This window comes from Meleagris gallopavo, chromosome 13 (assembly GCF_905368555.1).
Source record: "Meleagris gallopavo chromosome 13, MGAL_WU_HG_1.1, whole genome shotgun sequence".
Taxonomy (NCBI): Eukaryota; Metazoa; Chordata; class Aves; order Galliformes; family Phasianidae; genus Meleagris; species Meleagris gallopavo.
Window position 1 is genome coordinate 16,039,371 of NC_139416.1, and position 22,758 is coordinate 16,062,128.

The 22,758-nt window shown below is 41.1% G+C and overlaps 1 protein-coding gene and 1 long non-coding RNA gene across 2 annotated transcripts in view; one reads left to right on the forward strand and one right to left on the reverse strand.

Annotated features, from left to right (window-relative positions):
- Window positions 1-296: 296 nt before the first annotated feature.
- On the reverse strand, window positions 297-2,587 carry HSBP1 (heat shock factor binding protein 1). Its single transcript, XM_010718095.4, has 4 exons — window positions 2,437-2,587; window positions 1,908-1,974; window positions 1,589-1,711; window positions 297-554 (listed from the first exon to the last, which is right to left on the reverse strand). Exons 1-3 carry the CDS (start codon window positions 2,479-2,481, stop codon window positions 1,590-1,592), a joined length of 234 nt encoding a protein of 77 aa, XP_010716397.1. The 5' UTR covers window positions 2,482-2,587; the 3' UTR covers window positions 297-554; window position 1,589.
- A 6-nt stretch (window positions 2,588-2,593) lies between these two features.
- Window positions 2,594-22,758, forward strand: part of LOC116217141 (uncharacterized) — a 29,903-nt gene continuing 9,738 nt past the window's right edge. The window contains exons 1-2 of the long non-coding RNA XR_014886240.1: window positions 2,594-2,737; window positions 5,840-6,003. This is a non-coding gene — a long non-coding RNA (uncharacterized LOC116217141). The remainder of the gene's footprint in view (window positions 2,738-5,839; window positions 6,004-22,758) is intronic.

Genomic DNA, 22,758 nt, shown 5'->3' on the forward strand with positions numbered 1-22,758 from the left:
GTAATATCAACATGAGATGACTTTGATATTCAATGTCTTATGTTTCCAAAATCACCTTACTTACATTTATGAGGAGAAAACAATACAGTCATCCTCTAGTCGAGAGAGTGATGCTTGGACCTAATATTAATGCCAGATTTCAAACTTGTGCTTCACTCCACAAAGTTACATAGGACAACTTAAGATCTCCTCTGGTCAGCAGTCGCTATCTGCTTAGCTATCAAAAGTGAGATGTTTAGAAAAAGTATATGAGGGAAAAAAGTGACCTCACACACACAAAAAAATACACCCAGTAATTGAGATCCGTAAGATCTGTGTTTTAATAACAACTAATTGATCCTCATAACAAGAATTTGAGAGGTGAAATTACAGTACACAAATCGAAATATAAACTAACCTATCCCTAGCTATACAATATACATTAAGAATGCAAGCTCTGTAACAATATAAAAATGCTTTTACACACAGTAGTTGCAAAAAGCTGTTCTGTGAATTCCAAGGGCTTGTAGAAAAAAAACAAAGTCGTCCAGCATTCACCTTAAGTTATTGGCAACCTGTGGGGGAAAAAAAATAACATGAATATGACTGAGAAGAATTTAAGAAAAAACACATTGATCAGAAGTTTTCATTTGTGAGTTTCAAGCTAAGGAAATTGGTGCTATGAAGGAAATTGGTCCCTATGAAGAAAGGCTAAGTGAACTGGGTCTGTTTAGCCTTGAGAAAAGAAGACTGAGAGGGGACCTGATCCAGGTTTATAAATATCTGAGGTGTGGCGGCCATAGCGGTGAGGCCAGTCTCTTTTCAGTGGTACGTGGAGACAGGACGAGGGGAAACGGACATAAGCTGCAGCACAGGAAGTTTCGCACGAATGTGCGTAAGAACTTCTTCACGGTGAGGTGACGGAGCACTGGAACAGGCTGCCCAGGGAGGTTGTGGAGTCTCCTTCTCTGGAGATATTCAAGTCTCGCCTGGACGCCTACCTGTGCGACCTGGTGTAGGGAACCTGTTTCGGCAGGGGGGTTGGTCTCGATGATCTTTAGAGGTCCCTTCCAACCCCTACAATTCTGTGATTCTGTGATTCTGTGCTGACAGGCAAGGAAGTCCGTAATAACCTTTATTTTTTGTCCAAGCACACAAAATATAGATCTCTTAACATGCAAGTATGCCTGTTTCAAACAGGCTGCATGGTACTTTAGGTATGACCTCTGAATTTCAGACGTAAGAGGCTGAGACATCTCTTATTTAACCCCCTTAAAAAAACGTTATCTACCATCATGTATTCATTTTCCCATTGCTTTCCAGGGATTATAAAAATTAAGTTCTGTATGAACCAAAACAAAATTTTCCTGCTTATATATTGTAACACACAGCCCCTGCTTATGCTGGAATATTTTTGGCAATCTCGCATTGCCCTCATCTTGTAAGAAAGCTTCATGCAGGTTCTTGTATTATAACATACAGCAGTGCTCTACAGGAATTTCAGCCTATCTCACAAATCAAAGCAAAAATTCTTTTTTTTTTTTTTTCTTCTTTTAAAGTCAGTAATTTCAAGCGACCTGAGCATTTGTTGCAAGGCAAACTGTCTCACCTTAACTCTTGTTAGTAGTAGCAGGGGCTTTGTTCTCTCCTTCCAGTTCTTCTACTCCTGCTTGTGTCATCAGGTCTGCTATGTTTTTCTCCAGGTCATCTATGCGGCAGCTCATGTCATCGAGTTCTCTGGTTAAGGGCTATGACTGCAATGGATTAGTGCTCAGGTTCCTGGTTGTGTTTGGTTGCAATTATGGCACTGCTCAAACTTTTATGGTTGCTTTAAGCGTAGCTTACAAATCCCACAAATACACAAATATACACAAAACTGCTTCAGCATTCAAAGTGTACAGCAGTCATCTGGCTTTAGAAAAGGATATTTCGTCCAATTATTTGGTCAGACATGGTTTGAAATTTGTCCTGCATTTGCTGAAGCAATGTCTGCACCTAGTAGGAAGGGAAAAAAATTAAAAAGCCTGTTTTGCTTTCATTACAGAGATCATCACAGTATTTGCCTTCTCTTACCAGCACACACACCGATCCGTTTCTTGCAGTGTTCCACCCCACAGAGCACGAGCCCTACAGCACAGTTCCCCATCGCCTTACATTTACGTGTACACACAGACGCAAGAGAACGGAAACCCAGAGGGAGCAATTTTAAAGCGCAGACAAACCCGGAGCAGGCGGCAGCAGCTTCCCATTAAGCAGGCAAAGCCTCTTCTCTGCCCCCACGGGGAAACCAACGGCGAGCTGCGCCGAGGCGGGCAGCACTCCGCAAGTGATAACTAATGGGATCCAGGCAGAAGGGCCCAGAGGCAGAACCAGGGCCCACGGACGGGGCGAGGCCAAGTGCTCCTCCAGCGCCTGCCCTGAGGGACGCCGCGCTCCGCTCGAGCCGCCCGCGCTCACCACGGCCGTGAGGTCCTGCACGGTTTTGGGGTCGGTCTCCGCCATGGCCTCGGCAGCGGCTCGGCGCACCCCGGGCTCCACAGCGACGGCACTTCCGGCCGCGCCTCGAGACTTCCGGCCTAGAGCTCTCGCGAGAGGAGGAGTTCCCGCGGCACTCTGGGAAGTGCGGTCCGCGCGGCCTCAGTGCCTGAGCGGCATTCAGGGCGGGAACAGTCGGCGCGTCACGCGGGGGGGGAGGCTGCTTCTTTCCCACAGAGACGTTCAGGTTGGAAAAGCAGGATCGGCAAAGCCAGCCGTCCTGGTAAGACTACAAGTGCACCGCTAAGCCGTGGTTTAGAAGAAATACGCTCTAATATCCAACCTGAGCCTCCCCCGGTGCAGACCGCAGTAATGTGGTCCTTGAGGGACTGCAGAGCTTCGTGCGCTGGATTCTCACTGTGGGGATGGATGCAGGAACAGCATTTATTGCAAATTTTTGGGCTTTTCGACCAAAGCCACGCATCTGTAGTTGTCATCTGTGAAGGGAATTGATGTTTACGCATCTTCCTTATTTGTGTACTGCGAAAAGATCTGAACAAACTGAAGTAAAACACTGAAGGTGCGTTTGTAAGTGAGGAACGTTTCCCATTAGCAGGGGATAATTCCCAAGTGTCTCATTTCTGGTGAAAGCAGTGAATGCTGGCACGTTCAGCCTTGTCCCATAACTGCTAACAAATGTGAGATGTGGGCATTTGCATTATTAATGTACCTTTTGAAACACTGCAGTAGTAATAAAAAATAGAATTTAGTGCCACTTCGGGGAAATGTTGTCTGTTTAAATGTAAATATAGCTTCTAGTTCTGAGAAAGGCTAGAGAAACTCCCATTTGTTTCTTCGATGTGTTTACAAAAGTTGTTTCTATGACCGTTGTTTGAGTTCTTTGCTTTGGAAAGACTGTCATACCTGATCTGTAAGTACACACTGAGGAGGAGATAACTCAGCTCCCAAGTGCTGAGGTGAGTCACACAGAAGGCAGTGCTGCAGGCTCAGGCTGAGCTGTCCTTCAGCTGCTGCAGACCACCAAGGGATGTGGGACAGCAGTGTCTGCTGTGGCCATACCTTCCCCTGCACCTTTTGAGCATGTCTCTTCCAGAAGCAGAAGCATGGGTCAGCTTCATCTCCAGCTTTTTTTTCTTGTGGATGCTTTTGTGACAGCTTGCCTGTGAGAATGAGACCTTCCTGAGTTGGTTTCCACACCTTGTAACTGTGGCTGTACTGGTAGTGGTCCTGGCAAGTTCAGATGGGGTGCTTTGTAGATTCAGCTGGTGCCTCTTCTAACTCAAAAATTCCAATGGTTTTCTCTAGGTTTGGAGAGTTCCAAGGTGGTTTCAACTTGTCACTTAAAAGTTGTGGTATAGCAGTCCTGGTTATGCAAGGAGGCTGGTCAAACTGACAAAGGGATGCCTTGTGCCAATGATGTTTTAAATTATTGAGCAGCTGCACATTATTCCTCACACAAGTTTTGGAACTGTTTTTCATGGCAGGATAAAACATTTTTGTTATTCGTTTCTTTGCACGACGTAGTCAGACAATGACTATCTTTAATATGGCAGGGTTTTTGTTTGTTTTTTTTGTCTTCTTTTTGAGATTAAATGCAGAGAAAAAGCTAAATGGGGAGGTAGGGTTAATGATTCCCTCGCAGTAATGGTCAGAGATTACTGAAATGACAGGTGTGGAAGGCTGGATACTCTTGCTAGTTTTTTTACTGACACAGTCTTAATTTAAATTGTACAGAGAAGGAGGACTATCAGAATTAGTAAAGAGCCTGTTGTGTTCCTTAAAGTCAAGGGAAGTTTACAAAGATTGATTTAAGAACTGTTAATGAAACTCATTTTAAATGCAGGGATTTGTAATTGCAATGCAGAGTGCTTGGCCCGTACAGCAATAAGGCGTTGTCAGGCTGTGTACAGCAGCAGCACACTTTCAGTTTTCCCAAAAACTCAAAATGAACTTTGCCTTCATGAAAACATGACAGATTTCTGGCACTGGCGTCTTTAGATTTGTTCCTGTTTACTTTGGTGATGCAGAGTTAATGCTTAATATAATTATAATCAAGCAACCACTTGAAAAAAAAAAAAAAAACTGTTAATTTAACAGTTTATTTTTTATGCTAGTTAATGTAAAAATCACTTAGGTGGTTAATTGTGCAGAATTAAGTTTGTATTTGCTGTTATACCTCCTTTCCTATAATCACAGCACAGGGATTAGGTGGCAGCTAATGAAAGGGTAAATAAATCCCTAAGGCAGTTTTTGCAAAGACAGTTGTTTTTGCAACAATCCTTTAATTGCTTTGACCATCAGCTCTTACTTGGGCTTCTGGATGATGTCAGGTAATTGTGGTGGTATTGTTTGTACAATGGATGTGCGCTCAGACTGTTGCAGCCATTCTTACTCCTTCATGTGAGTGTGCTGAACTGATGGATCTTAAGGTACTCAGCACATAAAATCAAAACTATGTTTTTTGTACTCCAGCCAAAGACTTACGATGACATCTTGAGAATGAAATTTTAATATCTCATTGCAGCCTGAGTTGCTCACAGCATAAATTCTGGAGAAATTAGAAAAATATAACAAATAGAATTCATTTATAACTTCCAGAGGAACAGCACTCTTTAGAGGCTGTCAGCTATACACGAGGTCAAAACGTATTAAACAACAAATTCTTTTTCGAAAAGAACTGTGAAGGGAAAGCTAAATGTTCAATATCATGACTTGTGAATATTTAACTAGTTAAAGCACAGTGTGTGGAAGCTGCAGAAGGAATAGAAGAGTGATTTGGAGCAAAACAGAAACAATTTACTGTGCTTATTTTCAGATTGGTCTTGTAGAATCATAGAATAGCCTGGGTTGAAAAGACCCACAATGCTCACCCAGTTCCAATCCCCTGCTATGTGCAGGTCACCAACCAGCAGCCCAGGCTGCCCAGAGCCACATCCAGCCTGGCCTTGAATGCCTGCAGGGATGGGGCATCCACAGCCTCCTTGGGCAACCTGTTCCAGTGCCTCACCACCCTCTGGGTGAAAAACTTCCTCCTAATATCCAACCTAAACCTCCCCTGTCTCAGTTTAAGACCATTCCTCCTTGTGCTATCACTATCCACCCTTGTAAGCAGCCCTTCTCCCTCCTGTTTATCCGCTCCCTCCAAGCACTGGAAGGCCCCAATGAGGTCTCCCCAGAGCCTTCTCTTCTCCAAGTAAACAAGTCCAGTTCCCTCAACCTTTCTTCATAGACCAATTCTTCAGCAACTAAAATAAATATCTTCAGTCTGAGTAATTCTTACACGAAGTTCACTCCTGCTAAGAAATTAAATCATTTTTGCTGTAGTTATTCTGCTCTGGTAATTTACCGTGTCTTGCCTTTTCAGTCTCTGATGAGCTGGATGTTACCTACCAGCAGAACTGATCAAGGAGTGCTTCCCTGCATCTCCAGATCTTCTGGGCCACGTGAGGGAAGAGGAAAAACAGCCAGGATTCATTAAGAGCAGACAGATTTCATTGCAGAAGGTCGGAGCAGAGGAAAATGAGCAAAGTAAGATATGGAGATAAGAAGTAGTATTATCAAATTTCATATATTACTCTTTCACTCTCATTGCTCCTCGTTTCTCTGCTTCATTTAAAGCAAAGTGTGACAATGTGTGGCAATATCTGTTACTTAATAATAACTGCTTTGTATTTCATAATAATGTTAATACGGTCCTTACTGGCATCTCTGGGGCCAGGACAAGAGGAGCTGTGCTCAGCAGCCACCCTATAAAAGAACAGGGAAGAGATTGTAAGATTATACTTTGTTCTCTTTAGTGGTACTGATAGTTCTGTAAGGAAAAGGACAGGTATATATATGAAAACAGACATTTTGCTGGTAGAAAAGTCAACTGAATGATACTTTTACTGTCAGTATGTGAGTTTTAAAAGAAGCTGCTAAGATATGTTTTACCTTCACACTGTCATCTGTTATCTCAGTGTTTGGAGAAGGCAGTCAAAAAATCAAAGATAATTCGCACATCTAGAAGAACACGTGGGTGCCCCATCCCTGCAGATGCTCAAGGCCAGGCTGGATGGGGACTTGGGCAGCCTGATCTGGTGCCTGGTTTAGTGCATGGCAACCCTGAGAAAATTTAAAAGAGAACTTCTGTGTTGGAAGGCATCATGGGAGAAAGGGAAAGGGCCATATTCTGCTAACATGGAGTTGCAGTCCTGGGATTCTTCTGGGAAGTTCTATAGATAACTGTCTCTATATTACCCCTCTCCTTCACTGCCAACTTCAGGTTCAGTCATGCCCTTAATAGCAAATACCAGCTGATTTTTCTGATGCTCAGTACCTTAAAAGCAAAATGTTAATGTATAGATACTGAATCTTTCATCATGACTACCTGGAGCATGGACCATGCACAAAACTGAAATGTGTTCTTCTCACATACATTGACATTTATGACCTAAGTGTCTGGAGACCTTCATTTTTTTAATCTCAAAGTCTATTTTACCTTCAATTATAAGCATTCCAGAGGGCATCTCATTAAGGTTCCTGAATAAAACAAGCATACCATAGATACAAGGAACAGTTTTGTTCTGCTAATTAACTGTAAGTGATTGGATTTTTCAATCAAGTAATTAGTAGGAGTGTTGGCTGTAAGCTTCTGTGACAGAAGTCGATTTGCAGCACAGAAACACAGGAGTTCTTAATGGAGGTTCAGTTTCTTTGAGAAGCAGTGCCAGTGAAAATGTTTCACTTTGTTGGGCCTGGCTGTAGTGTGAGTGGTAGCTCTAGGTAGTTTTCCCTTTAGTACAGGTCACTCTTCCTATCAAGTCACTGAAGTGTTGCTTTCAGAGGTTCCTGGGTGGCTGTTGGCATCCTAAACCTAGGAAATGCAAGGTCCCAGAAGCTTGTGTCTAGGAACCTTTGCTTTGAGTCCTGGCATTCCCTGGTGAATCAGAGCAGAGACAGATGAGGCTGTTTTACAGATATATAGACTGCATAGAAAGGAGTTTGCTTTTAGTCACAAAGAGATGTGCTTATGCTTCAAGAGACATTTCAGTGCTTTATGCACAATCTGAGCACTCAGGAGCGGATGTCTAACTAATGTCTGATTCATTTGTTTTGTTTGTTGTTTTTGAAGATGCAGCCAAACTGTTTTGGACTTGACTTTGAGTGTGCAGCCCTACCATTCACACTCCCAAGTTAAGCAAGTGATAGTCAGTAAGTGCTAAATAACCCATGTAGTTTTGCTGTAGTTTTTCTGAGCTAGAAGAAGTGGAATTACACTTGTGCAGCAGGGTAGCTTACTTGTGGTTTTAAATTGAGATTATAACTAGAAAAACTGGATACTCTTGGCAGCCTTTACACTCAAAGCCCAATGCATCAAACCAGGGGATTACTTGAAGGATCACAGGAGTGTAGTACAATTAAGTTGTTTTGTGCTTCATCTCATTTAAAAATAAGCCCATATCTTTACATTTTATCCTATTAATTAACCTTGTCTACTTCTGTGACAAAAGAGAATGTGGACTGAGGGTCTGATCCTACAAATAGCTACTGAGGCTTGGATACTGCAAAGTGTATCCCAGCAGTAACTATGCAGTAAGATATTTTACCTTTCTGTACCTGACTTATCATTATTGTCATTAATTCTAGTATATGAACACAGATGCTTGAGAGTGTTTTCTGACAGAAATTGTTACTGTTATTCTCGTGTCTTCTAACTACATTCATTACGTTTGTCATTCTATTAGTTGAACTTCTCTGCTGTAGTGATTTTACATTTTTGTCTGAATTACAGCTGTTGTCACGTTTTAATACACCTCCATGTATTGCTTGTTTGTTAAAGTCCTCATTTCTTTCTACAAAGATCATGCAGTGATTTATCTCCTTGTTTTAGTTCTTTATTCACAATAATGAAATGCTCTTCTATTTTATTTCCTGCTTTTCCTGGGTGAGCAGTTTTGTTTAGATGTTTTCTACCTTTTGAGTGTTAACTTTCCACCCAGAACTAGCAGAAAAGAAGTGAAAGTATTCAGTTTGGACTCTTTTATGAGAAATTCAAAATGAATGCTTTTAAAAGATACATTTAGAAGTAATACACATTACCACAAAGAATGTTATAAGTGCTAAAATTCCTTTATGGGCCTATCAATTCCTCAGAGCTAAACATTAATCATGAGCAAGTGCCTGGCACTGAGATTGTTGTTCCTTAAATTATTTCTGATACTGTTTTATGTTCAGTATTAACTTTGTTGTTTGGTGGGGGCATAAACTGCTGTGCTTTAAGTTGTCTGACATCCATTGTAAAGAGCTATAAACTCTGCTGTGTCCTCTTTGGATTTGCTGTTTGGTCCTGGTGTGGGGTCATGTAAAAACGTCAAGGGCATCTCAGCTCAGAGCGACTTACCTTGCGTATAAGGTTATTCAGAAGTGTGAAAGGAATCTCTCTTATTTGTTCATGCTGGTGTTTGCGTGCCAGGTGTGGCTGAGCAGATTATTCAGGGTGATGATGATGACAGAAAGAAAAAAAGAAGCTGAAATTTTAAATTCTGAATGGAGCTGGATGGGATTTCTGTGAACATTCCTTAGAAAATTCATTGCTGTTCCAATTACTGCGAACAAACAAATCTGGATGTGTTCAATTACCTTAAATACTTCATGTGTGGAGAATAGGTAACTCAGTGTCTGCTCTGGAAAGATATTTGTGCCCACTGTTGTATTGAAAGAAGTTTGGCATGGAAGATGCAAATTAACAGCTAGGTACCGTAGACAGCCAAGTTTTGCTCATCAAAATTTGGAAAGTTTCCTTCCAATTCTAACTGCAAAGCCACGAGAAAGGCATCATTTGCAAATGGACAAAGGTGGCACATGGAAAACAAGTGGAAGCCAGCAGGGGAGCCAGAGCAGGAATGAGGCCAATGAAATGGCTCTGCAGCCACTCTGAATAATGGGGCAATCCTAAAAGCTTTGCAGAATATGTAAATCTGCAACATCGCACATCTTGGAGCAGGGCTAATTCCTACTCTGAATGAACCTAGCAATAAATTCCTTTTGATTCCAAAGTGTTCAGAATCAGGTCAGTGCTGAGTTGTTTTGCAAAACAAACCCACTCAGGAATGAATAAAACCAGCATTTGTTTCTTCAGTGTAACGACAGGAAAGAGGTTTTCTAACTGTAGCATCTAGGCAAACTGTGGTCTTCATTTGCTTTCCCAGATTACTCATTAAAGTTCATTTCCTGCCCAAACCGTGCACCAATATAGGCTGTTCTTCAGATGTTAGGGATGTTGAAAGCACTGCCTCCAGTCCTGCAGTGTTTGCTGTAATTGTCCATGTGCTGGAAGAAGAGTTTTAGTGTGGGCTACAAAAAAGTACTCATCCATGTTTGTCATTCTTTCCCTAATTTCCTAATTCTGGGCCATGCTGTTAGCAATTCAGCACAGTGCATAAGCAGTAAATACTATTCTGTGCCATGGTGCTGTACAGCTGGTAGCCCACATTTTGTACAGATCTGTTTTACAGCCTGTTTGCTTGGCATACAGCATCCTGCTAAATTATTCACTCGATGCTGTGGCCAAGAGACTGGATGTTTGTGACATGTCAAATGAAATTCAGTCACTACCTCTGATGTAAACAAACTCTCCAGATTTGTCTCTGTCAGGAACAGAGCTTTTGATAATGTGATCATTTTCTTCCCAGCTGTCCTTTGCACTCCAAAGGGAGTAGTGAGTAAGTGAAGGCACAATCCTCATCGCATGGTGCTGGGGCACTCATTAGGCCAGTTTAGATCAGGTTGGGTTGGGAACGAGTGTGGCACTGTCTGTGCATCAGCATCGGGAAAGGAACCCACAACAAAACTCACTGATGTGAAAGTGGTCTCTCCAACAACTGTAAGTAGGATTTAGGCCTCACATGGATCTATTTCAACAGATAATAGGGCAGAAAGACACTGTATGTTTGTGGACATGAGCAACACTTTTTTAGTAAAGTCTGCTTTGTCTGGGGGCAGTCCCATAGGTTTTGGGATCTGACTTTGGATCTTGGAGTCTTCAGGGTGCTGGCATGAGGCACCAACCACATCACTTGTCTCAGTGTGGCTGACATTTATTATTGCAGCTTTAGAGTCAGGGGTGGAACATAAAATACAGCTGTATTCCTATTGCTCTGCCACAGGAAGGAAAGGTTGTGTGCTTAAGAAAGTGCATAATATCCAAGCCATGAAACTGAGTTTTCCTCAAGTTGTAAATGTGGCTTGGAGGCCACATATGTATCACAGCAAAAACAGCTCAAAGGAGAAACTGGTACTTCTTCAAGCACATCAAAACGGTCAATTTCAGGTGCTTGAAAGAGAAAAAAAATCTTCTTTAATTATGGGAAGACTGGCAAAGAATATTCTTTCACAAGTTGTGTTATCTAGTCAAAAAAGAGAGATAAAGCATGATTAATAAAATATGTACAGATCTGTGCGGATCAGACCTCAGATTATTCTAAGTAATTTTGCAGAAGGTTCTTGGTGCCTGGGTTCTCCTGCCATCCTTTGGTCAGAGAATCTCATCTTGGTTTCTCAAGGTCCAACCCAGTTTTATAAGGTTAAAAAGTTTAACTCAATTTCACAGTTTGCATTCAGCTAAATATTCTCTTTCTGACACATCCTTAAACAGTGTCTTATTTTGGCACAGTCCCTAGAATATCTCTTTTTGGGCCCCATCTCTTTATCTGCAGAATTTGTCACTCTTTTCCCCAGCCTGAATGTAGCACTTTATGAATTAGGCCAGGTGATGCAGGAGGGTTTGGGGGAAGATTGCAACTGCTAGATCCAGTGCCTTGATGGAAGCTCCTTTGGGAGCCAGAGCTGGGCTGAAAGCATGCACCTCTTGTTGCCATGCAACAGTCAGACAGAACCCCAGGTACCAGACACAGCTCATTCATCACTTGGTGATTTTTCAATCTCCTTTTCAAGTGTGGCTACCAGAACTGAACGCAGTCTTTCAGTCTCTGCTTCAGCTGTGCTGTAAAATAATGTTATTACTCCTCCTTATTAGTCCCACACACATACATCTAAAGATCCCATTAGGTCTCTGTGCTTTCTCCCCATCAATTTGTGCCAGTTTCAGATTATGACAGTGCTGTTCTGTCTTTATTCATTGTAGTGCAACAAAATCTCATGATGTGAACTTAACAGCAGATGTTTCCTAACATTGGACTTATGCCTCTACTAGGATAAACAGGACTCTGAGAAATGAATGCAGTGAAAGCAATTAACATCTAGCTGTGAAACAGAATGTCCACTGAGCCAAATTGCTTCTGTTTTTCTTTCAAGTCAGCATTTCCTATGGGAAGCTGTGTTCTTCATGCTGCATTCTGTGTGTTGCTGTGACTTGAGTGTTAGGAGAATGTCACAGGGCTATTTCCTTGCCAGATGTGAAGACTAGGTTCAAATGTCTCCTTGATGCCTTTTTCTCTGTCTGTAGGTAAGGTAAGTGGCTAATATTGGAGAGAACTACTTCTTTGTGTTGTTATGGATTGTACAAAGATGTTGAGAGCATGTGATAAATGAGTTATGTTGCCTGCTTGTGAGAGAACATGCCTGTTCCTGGGTCTCAACACACTGCATTGTATCTGATTATTGGTTCCAGTCTCCGACTGAAGCAATCCCTAGATACATTTCCTTTGCTGTTCAATACAAAGTGCTTATTTATACAATTAGACGGATAAGAATATGCAGTATGAACTGTAAGAGTGTACGTTCTGATTTCGTGTTTGTCCAGCTCTGTGCAAAAACACAAAGCCTGTGCCGAGCAGGAGAGAGGCTCACGTGGTCGTATCCCATCAGGGTGCAACAACCAGAAAGTTTAAGAAATGAAATTAAACTTTAACAGTACCATAGTTGCATGACAGTAAAATTCAACCCTCATAATTCTGGTTACAGTATCCTAGAAACTCATTTTTACGGTATCTTAAGCTATAAAGGAAATTCATTAGAGGCATAAGGAACACAATGAGATCATCTTTCATTTCCCTGCTCTGAAGCTACATGGGATGAAAAACTTCAAGCAATTTATTGTGTCAAGAACTGTACGTGCATGCACGGCTGTCAAGGAAAGAGATAAGATTATGTAGTGTAAGGTTCCTACTTTGATATATCAAAATAATTTGGGCAGGATCAGTAATGCATAGTCATATAAGGAAAGGGAAACTGGGAGAGGGAGACACGTTTTGAAAGTAAATTAAAACTGGAAAATGATCCTGGAAACAATGTGGTATATACTGGAGAATCAGTACTGTTGATGAGATTTCATTATTCAGCTTGTCATGATCTGAGCTCCATCTAAATATAGTGGTTATTTTCCTGCACTTTCCATACTCAAAGAGTGCCGAAATTAAACTAGTACAGAGTTAATGATGCGTGCTGACTGTTTTAGCTGTGGTTTCTTTTCAGATCTATACCAGTAGTGTCTGGGGAACACAAGGAGTAGTAGACCGAGAGCACCTGTAATTACTGTTGTGAGTTCTAAATTGACCTTACCAGAATAAAATGGAGAAGAGTTTTGTTGTTAATTAATTTTCACAAATGCTTTCTTAATTTGTACGTATGTATCTAGCACGGAGGTAAGCAGGTAAAGAAAAGGCAGGCACAGAAGAGATGCACTTAGAGCAGTAAATGGTGTATTACATACTGTTACCAATTTGGGAATTGCATTTTCACTTGTGCTAAATCTGAAGAGTACCAAAACTGTTACGTACCATCTTAAGAAAAATGGTTAAAATGGTCTAAATATGTTAAAAAATACCATAAGTAAAGGATAGAAGCTTCACAGTAAGTGTCAGCAGTTCATGTTTCTGATCTGCCATTCAGCATCTGTTCTGCTTTGAGTTACGTATGTATGGACTGCAGTTATACAGGAGAGGTTGCAAGGTACTTCTCTTTGTAGAAATCAAATGACTGACTGTCCTGAGTATGATGGGAAACCAGATTCAGAGGTTCCTTAGGATCTTTCTTTTTAACAGAATTTTCTCATTGGAATAATCACAATGTCCACAATGTTCAGTGACAACCTGGGCACAGCCGGGGCCAGAAGCTGCCCAGGTGGATGCTGAGGCTGCTTTATGCTTGCAACAGCGTCCTGCTTTTGGCAGAGATTTCTTGTGCTTTGTCTGCAACAATTAATTGCTTGTTGCAAAGTCAAATCAAAGTGCTTAAAGATCTCAATACACTTGTTATTTGATTCTTGGAATAGCTTAGGAGAATGCAGTTGTGCTGGGGTTGAACAAGAACAATCTTACAACATAACTGCAGCATCCATGCCTGCCAAAGATGAGGATAATCAATCAGCATGTTGCCACTGCTATTGATGCAGTGTGAGATGGTGTTTGACTTGAGAGATGAAGAGGAAATTAAGCGTAGCACAGTGATAATGGAATGATCAATGCTGCTGGCTGCAGACTTCGTGCATTGAAAAGCGAGATATTTTGAGAGTGCTGGCCACAGAAGCGTGAATAAGGTGGTAAGTCTTGCCCAAAAGCTGAGCAGAATTGACTAATATGCTACAGGTAACATTGGTGCTTTACCAGCAAACCAAGAGACACAAAAAGAATGAGAGGGTGTCCTAAAACTTCTGTTTCAAGAAGGTGTGGAGAATTCTGGGTGCTGTCGTAAAATTGTTTGTCCCAGTCTTTAAATCATGGCTCTGTTTTCTCACCAAGTGTAACATAGGAATTAGTGGAGAAATCATTTTTGTTCTAGCACTTGCATACACTTGTTGGATCAGGACAAGAAGTTTTCCTCCAGTGGAATTTTCTGTGGAAGGAGCTTTCAGCATGGAACTTGCTCCAAGTATCTTAGATCTCAGCTCCATCTGGTGTGAAGCAAAGTGATCCTGGATATTGATCTGGGGAGGAGCACATTTGTAAGTGGTTCTCCTTGGGTGTGATACACAGACAACAGGATTGGTCTCTGTAGCAGGTATGTTTGCAAATCTCTCTCTGTAATGTCAGCTTGAATTTTTTATGTTAATAGTTCCCATAAGGGAAAACAGGATTTCTGAATGTCTGCTTATAGGATCAAGCATTTATTATTCATACTGTATGGGTTTATCTATGGTTTCTGCTAATGAGATATCCTATATTCCTGCTGTTTCCAATGTCTTGATAGAATGTCAATTTCTCAGGAAATTGTTAAGGAAATAATTGGGGACCTACACCCATTTCCCATCCTTCCTTGCATTTTAGATCCTCAGTGGCACCCCAACTGTGTTATTTTCAGGACTTGTTGCAAAGACTAAGCACTGGATTTTGACATCCTGGTCCTTCTTCACAGCCTTTGAGGCTTATTCCATCTCATCTACTCTCTGAAATGCTTCTCTACTCGATAATACCACATGATGAACCAGATAATAGGATTATCAAACCCCAGTCATATGCTTTAAAATATCTTGTTGAGTCAAAATTTCATTACTTTAATATTCCATTGACCACTATATGAACTTTCCTTTCACTGTGGCTTTTCCACAAAATGACATTATGTACCAGTGGCTTGTATGAGATCTTTTTTAATATCCTCGATTAGTTAATAGGTTTACAATGCAAGCTTTGGTTCTAAAATTCCTTATCCACGTAGTAAACTTCATTTCTTGGCACTTGCCATGTTGCAGTGCCGTTTACCTTTGTTTTTTACTGAATGTTAACCTCAGGTTAATCACCATTCAGCTTTAATCTGCCACCATTCAGCTTTAAATCTGTGTAGATACATTTTGTAGAACTTTTACCTATTTGACTAGATTGGGATTCACAGCAGCCTCCTAATGCAGGATGGCTGCAGCAGTCTGACCACCACCTGAGAAATTCCAGTTACAGTTCATGTGATGCCAGTCCACTGCATCATTTTTGTGGCTCTGAAATGGGCAATCTTTGTAAAAACAAACTTTTGAAGCAGACAGGACAGAAGTGGGGAATTATTTGAACATGGGGGACAAACGCTGGTTTCAGAGATTGTTTCAGTTTTAAAAGCCTTGGATGATTATAGGATTTTTTCCGGGTGTCCTCCAGTGAAATGAACATTCGTGGGGAAGCAGCCTTGCATGAAATCATGAAGGCTCTGTGCCCTCAGTGCCCGTGTTTGGTTCTGTTTTCAGCACACTGTGAGTGAAGTTGAGTGTCCTAGTGTGTGACTGAACAGTTCTTTGTAGTAAAGTACAGCACAAATCGCACAAGATGAACGGCGTGTTTTAACTGAGCTGAGTCCTTGGAGAATTAATCTGGTGATTATAGGAAGGCTACAGCTGAGTGTCTTTTGAAATCAGGTAATTTGAAATTAACTCTGTTTTCTTTACCTGGTTAGTACAGTCCATTGTTCTGAGCTTAAGCCTCACCTTGCTATCTGATGTCTCAACTGCAGCATTTCCCAGAGTGTTTCCTGAACATTTTAATGTAATTTGAGACCCTTTCATCCTTGAGTACTACAATTGCAATGAAATTAGAAAGCACAGTGCTTAAAATGAGTTTCCATTGCTAAGATAAATTATATTGGTAGACAAGTCAGGATAAGATCTCAAAAAATTAAAAGGCTAGAGAATAATCCATATTGAGAGCAAGTGTGGACTCCAGCATCTTCAGGCTGCAGTTTTCTTCTCTTTCTGATAACGTGCCAGGTGTAACATGAATGTCTCCCAGATCAAGTGTTGCTTGATTAAAATGGGTTAGAGAAAAGAAAATCAGTCAGAGCTTGCCACATTTTCTCTGCCAGACTCACCTTGCTTGCCAGGAAAACAGGCAGCAGAGCTATTATTATTCAAATAGCAATGGGATGTGTGATTTAGGTTTTTCAGGTCTCTGCCTTTCATACTCTCATAATAGAAATCATTAGGGATCTGCTGGAAAATTCCATTTATCACAGTAAATTTAGATGACTGGTGACATTAAGTGCTGTTATGGGGCTGGGTCATGATTGCTACCAAGCCGAGTCCTGTTCTGGCTGGCTGGGCATGCACTAACTCACATAGCTGGATTATTGTCCATCATGGCTGATGATAAGGCCCAGTTTTTCTAGCAGCAGGGAGGTAGGGAAGCATCCAAGAGAAGTCTCTGTCTCTTGCATCTGAAGGTGAATTCAGGATGAAGTTTTCATGCTTTCAGTTGGGTAAATCAAAAGCCTTTGAGCTTTCCAAATTATAATTCTCTGCTTCTGCATGCTAACTGAGGCCGACTGCTATGTATGCACTGCAGAAGTGTTATTACCTGCATGCCTGAGAAGAGAAAGGGAGCAGCCAAGGCTTTCTGGACTGTGCTGAGGTTACAAGGCAATTAACACTGCCAACCCCAAACAAACAGAATTATCACACACCATTAAGTGGTTTTCTCTTCTGTCACACAGTTTGTGTGTAATCTGTAGCAGCCATCTTGCTTTGGACTTTGGGTAAATCTCAGTCTTTGAATTCTGTTCTCTCCAGACAGGTTTTTAGCTTGGCAGCCTAAAATTGTCAGTTTACAACATAAATTCACTATCTCAGTTCCAAACACTGCCTTTACAAATTGCACTTTCATTATGTAAAATAAAGCAGTTTATATCCATTGTCAGTAGATACAGTGCTTCAGTGCACACTGTTGAGCTTGCTCTATTTGAGAGCTTGGAAGTAGCTGCCTTCCAAACATACAAATGCTTGTACTGCCGCATGATCCTTGTGTCTACAAGCAATAGCTTGCTCATCTTCTAGGATGGTGTACATCCAGTTTAAATTCTGAGTTCAGCTACTTTAACCTGGGTAGAATGGGACATTTTTTTCAAATTAAGAAAGCAGATGGTGGCTAATAGAAAAGTCGAGTGACTATTATAGACAAAAATGAGATATGTCATCTTTAAATAAACAAAATGAAAGTATGGATAAAAGAAGATCATTTGTTTTTTCTTGCTAGTAAACCTCAGGGCTCTATTATTTCAAGACTGCTTATCAGAAATATTAATGCATGCTCTTTTTTTCCTACGAAATTCTGGTAAGTTTTAATTATATTATGACTTATTTTGCAACCTCAAGACTTAGAGCATTTACTCAGGCAAAATTAGAAACAAAGAAAGGTAATCAGTCATGCACAAGTCTAATTCTTTCTTTATCCATTTTGTAAACAGTATAGAATAACTCTGTTGTTAGGATTGCTGACAGATACAGAGTTAAGAATAAAATTCAGGTTTCTTGATTTCTGCTACCTGGTTTGTGATTTCTAGTGAACTCTATTTATGCATCTCACTCTCAGTAAGAACCCTAACTGGTAATTAAGTCTTTATAGCATGTAGATACAAGGCATTAGTGGAAGAGGTAATGATTTGGGAGCACTGGACATGGCATCCTCCAGCTTTCCCATTTCCTTCCACAGAAATGAGACCCATTGATGGGATTTCTGTCACCAGGCAGATCTGCTCTGAAAGCTGCCAGTTGTGTAAGATCTTGGCAATAGGGACGTGTTTCTCTTTGCCCATGCTGTTGTCTCCTCCCACCTGCTATGCTAGGCCTTCTGGATGGATTGCTGTCCTTCTCTGTTTTTCATGATTCCAACCGGTCCCTTCAGCTTTGAATGTAAAATAGAAAACCTAGATCCTAGAGTCATAATAAAATACGATGGAATCCGTGTCAACAAAAAATGATTATTTAATGAAAACACAAGCAACTGAGCAGGTGTGTGACCACACCTGAATCGCAGAATGAGGTCAGCTATTGAGATTTAATAGCTTCTTAGGGTTCATTTTGTGCCAGATATAAAAAAAAAGACACCATTGTATTGTCATTGTCATCCTCTAGGGATGAACTGCAGAGAGGTAAATTCAGAGTTCATTTAAGAAATCATTACCTAAATATGGAGCTGTTGGAGGTTGGCTCTGTTTATTTCAGTGGATGTGTGCTGGCTGAAATTAGAATTATGCATGTAAAGTTTTGAACCATCTGATTTTAAAGTTTCTGCCATCTGATTTTGGGCCTGTTAGGAAAGGAGAAATCAAAACAAAACAAAACAAATTTCTGCCATTGTACTAAGGCTACATCAGCTGTTTCTGCTCCAAAATGGTTGTTGGCAAACAATAATGCCCTCTAAGTTCTTCCTTATAGCTTGTTTCAGCAGAGCTGCACAGAATGCTCATCCATTACTCTTTTACAGATGCTGTTCTGGCCTGTATTATTGTAACAGTGTCCATCAAAAATGTCAGTCAAGACAAACATTTGCCAGATCTGCCTGCCAGCATGAACTAAATCATCTCAGTGTGAGTTGGATGTAGTTTATCCTTGCCTCTCCCCCTCTAAGAAAATCATTAGGGAGCCCTAGAAGAGCTGATAACTAGCAGTGAATGACACGCAGCAGATGCTAAGTATTCTAACACTGATAACAGTTAATTTTTTACTGTGAGATCTGAAACACTAAAATTTTATTTGTTGCTAGGAATCCTTATTCTAATTTTAAGGGATTGGATAGAGCAACTTGTGGGAACAGAACAAGATGGTGAGTGTATGATTTGATTAATAAACACCCCCTGCAAACCGTTTGCCCAGAGTATCATCAGTTTCAGTTCAATGATAATACCACATGGACAGCCACAGGGAACCTCATGGAACTACAGGTGGGCATGAGGCCATCTGATCTTGTTGAGGTGGATGTTTTGCATACTTCATTTCTGTTAAGGAGTCTTAACATTTTTTTCCTGCAGTTTACCACTACCTGTGTGTTGCCAAACCCACGCTGAGTTTCAGTCTGAGGCTATGGACAGTGATGTACTGTGAGGTTGACAAGAAATATTAAATTCTTTCAGGAAATCAGAGTTGGTTCTTACATTTTCCTACATAGCACAGCTGAAGGGAACTTTGCCAAACTAAGGCCTCAGTCCTTCAGCTGACAGTTCCTTAACAGATCACTGCATCCCTGTCAGAACTTTCCTGAAAACAGAAAGTACCCACTGTCAGCTGCTGGGTCAGACCTTGCCGTGGGAAAGATCTGACCTGTGGGCAGATGAGCAGGAACTTCTTGGGTGACCTTTCCAGCTGTCCCACTGCCATGCCTTTGGTCCCAAGGAAAGGCACGTACTGGTACATCATGGTTGAGATAACTAATTTTAGCACCTGCAGCTGTTTGATTGGGACTCTCAGCAGAACAGGGCTGCAGAGAAAGCCTGGAGGAAAGTGAGAGATCACTCAGCTACGAATTCCATATGTTTTAAAGCTTGACTGTCCTGGGGATAAATCCTCCCAGGAGCTGTGAGCTTTGTGCTGCTGCCATTGCTGACCAATGTCCTGCACTTGGCTGGGAGGTTTCTTCAGTGCTCTAGGGTATTCAGTAGAAGTATACAAGGAGTCTACTAAATATTTGACACTTAATATATGCTTAATGTATGATTCTGTGAGCAACACTAGCCCTTCTTGATTCCTAATGATGCTGGATGTTTTGTTCTTCTGAAAGAGATGGAGGAGTAAGTGCTACAGTTGAGGAAAGATTTTGTCTTACCAAGATCAGCTTTTGGAACATGCAAGCTGTAAAATCTTTTTCCTGAAAAAGAAACAAAGGATTTTGTCCTACTTTTCTAGAGATTAGCTTTTGTTTAATCTTCCAGTCTTCTGAACTGATACTGAATCACTGACTACTCTAATAACAACATACTAGTTAATCCTTATGAAACATGTAGGGATAATTCAGCCTAAGAAACAATTCATGTTTCACTGGCTGTCAGTTTATGTCATAATTTCTGCTGTTAAATAAAAAAAAAAAAAAAGTGTGTTTTTCCCCTCAATTTATTTAGTTTCAGTGAACTCTATATTGGCAGTCTTCTCAGCTATTTTGGGCACCTGCATCATAGATGGCCTTTTTTTGTTGTTGTTTTTTTGCCCATTTTCATTTTATATTCTCATAGAGCAGACCAGAGGTAGGAAAATAAAGCCTACTAGCTTGTGACAATGGTCACTTTTTTGTTGTGCATGCCACACAAAATGAAGATTTGACTGCAGTTCACAGACAAGTCAGCAGTACAGGGGAAATCAATGAGAGCTGCTGCTGATTAGCTGTAGGACTGCCATTAAAGCCATGTTTCACGATGTGCTTTTATGGCAGCGAGACAATTCTCCTACCTTAGCACATCTTTCAGGCCAGTTCCCTGTGCAAGGATTTGCCTTCTGAACCTTGTCCTGTTGCCTCTATTTTTCTCTTTTTGATTTGTCTCCTTCAGATCTTCCCCCTGACTCACTCACTCGCACATCCTTCTGAGATTTTAAAAATAGATGTCTGAAAATAAGAACATTACATAAAAGCGTGGAATCACTGAGACACATGGAAAATGGTCATAATAAATCATTCTTCCTCCTTTGCCCTTTGCATTATCTGTGAACTCCTTCAAATGGATAATTTAATTTTCTCTACAAGTAATACACTCAGTAAACACCGTTGCTGGATCTACACATAGCAAGCAGTAATTCTGAGTCAGGATTATTTCGGGCATTTGGGTGGCTTAATGTGGGGAAAATGTCTGTAAGTCAGACTGGATGGACTAAACCATGTCTTTAATAGGGTCACAGTGGTTGGTGCTTATCAATGTAACATCGTACGGCAATGACCACTGTATTCAAGAATAGTTATTGTAAAAATTACATGCTCTACTTTGACTACCATTGGATATCACTACTTGGTGGAAAAGCAAACCATTTTCAAATATGTACCAATTATATACCAGTATATGATACATTAAAAAAAGAAGCACTGCATTTTAGCAGGAGCTTGCAGATGGCTCTTGAGACATCTTTGGGCTTTCCATTCTCAAAAGGCACACATCAGTAACAGTGACTGTTTACTTCTTTCAGCATGAGTTCCCTGGGAAGAAGGGCTGATCCTGAGATGGGTCTGTGATTGATGCCTCTCAACTGTGCGAGGAGCTATAAGAGCCTTGGACAAAACTGCCTGCCTTTTTATAGTAGGAGCAAACAAAGCTGCATATGGATTTCATAGGGTCATAGAATGGTTTAGGTTGGAAGGGGCCTTCATGATCATCCGTCTACCCCCTGCTGTGGGCAGGTCTGCCACCCACCATCTCAGGCTGCCCAGGGCCCCATCCAACCAGGCTTTGATCACCTCCAGGGATGGGGCACTCACAGCTTCTTTAGGCAGCTGTGCCAGTGGATTTCTTGGATTGAAGAGCTCAACATCCTTTTGCTACACTATGTCCTGGGAAACACCAGTCGTCTTCCTCTCTAGGAATATTATATTCTACATAAAGATATAGCCTTACAGGAGAGCCAGCTAAAGCTCTTCATTTTGGTTGCTTGTGGGATTTTTAAAAGAGAGTGGAGCCAGCACAAGCACAGAAAAATTTCTGTGTTAATGAACCAGGGTGGGAGATGAAAGCCAGCTGAGGATTGTTACAGGTTGCCATGAAGAGCAGTGGTTTGGACCTCTTGGAAAGTTCAGATACCTGGGTCTTGGACAGGAGCATGCTGGCAGACAGAAGGAAAGGTATCTCCTTTTCTGTAAAGAGTTTGAGCTGGAGGAAGTGAGTGCGGTGTTCCCTGCCAGTCCTCAAAGTTAGAACTAGTTGTTTCTGCGTTATTTATCAGTGCTGAGGTTTCATACGTCTCTTCTGAATACTGGAAGAAAACATTGCATGTGAGATCTCTACAGAGGATCTCTGTTGAGACAAGGCTGAAGGATTTAATTGAAAAGGGGCTTGAATGTATTGGAAGCAGAACAAAACGAAAGCTGAAGTTCAGGAGGCTGACAGCTGCTGCTGTCCTCATCTTTGTAGCTGACCAGAACTCAGGTTCCCAGAAATGCAGTTTGCAGTATTTCTTTCTAGCAGGAACTCTGGGCTCAGTAATTCACCTCTCAGGTGGGATGAAGAGGAGTAGTTTGACTGTCTGCTGTATCCTGGGACCAAGTTGTGCTTTTCACAATGAAAATTTCCCTTGAACCATGTCAGTTTTTCTTTCATCTCATGTGTACTGCTGAGGTAAAACAGTGGAGGCAGTTGATTTCCCTTTGCATTTCTTTTAATATATGAAGTAATACTATCTGACTCTGAAAACTCACGCTGACTCTTCATTTTTATTTTTTTTTTGAACTTTCTTTCTTCCCTTAACACTAGAGTACATTCTTGCCCTTTAGGTAAACCTGAATCAAACTTAATTTGCAATCTGCTTGCCTTCATGCTAAGCTAGCCAAGATACTTTACTGCTAATTCCACAGTTCTCAGTACCTCAGGGCAATGCAGCTTCTGTAATGTTTCAAGCCCAGTGAATGATGTCTGTAGTTAGAAATGAGAGCAGTGGTCTTGCAAGCTTGGAAATGTGCCCATCCATCT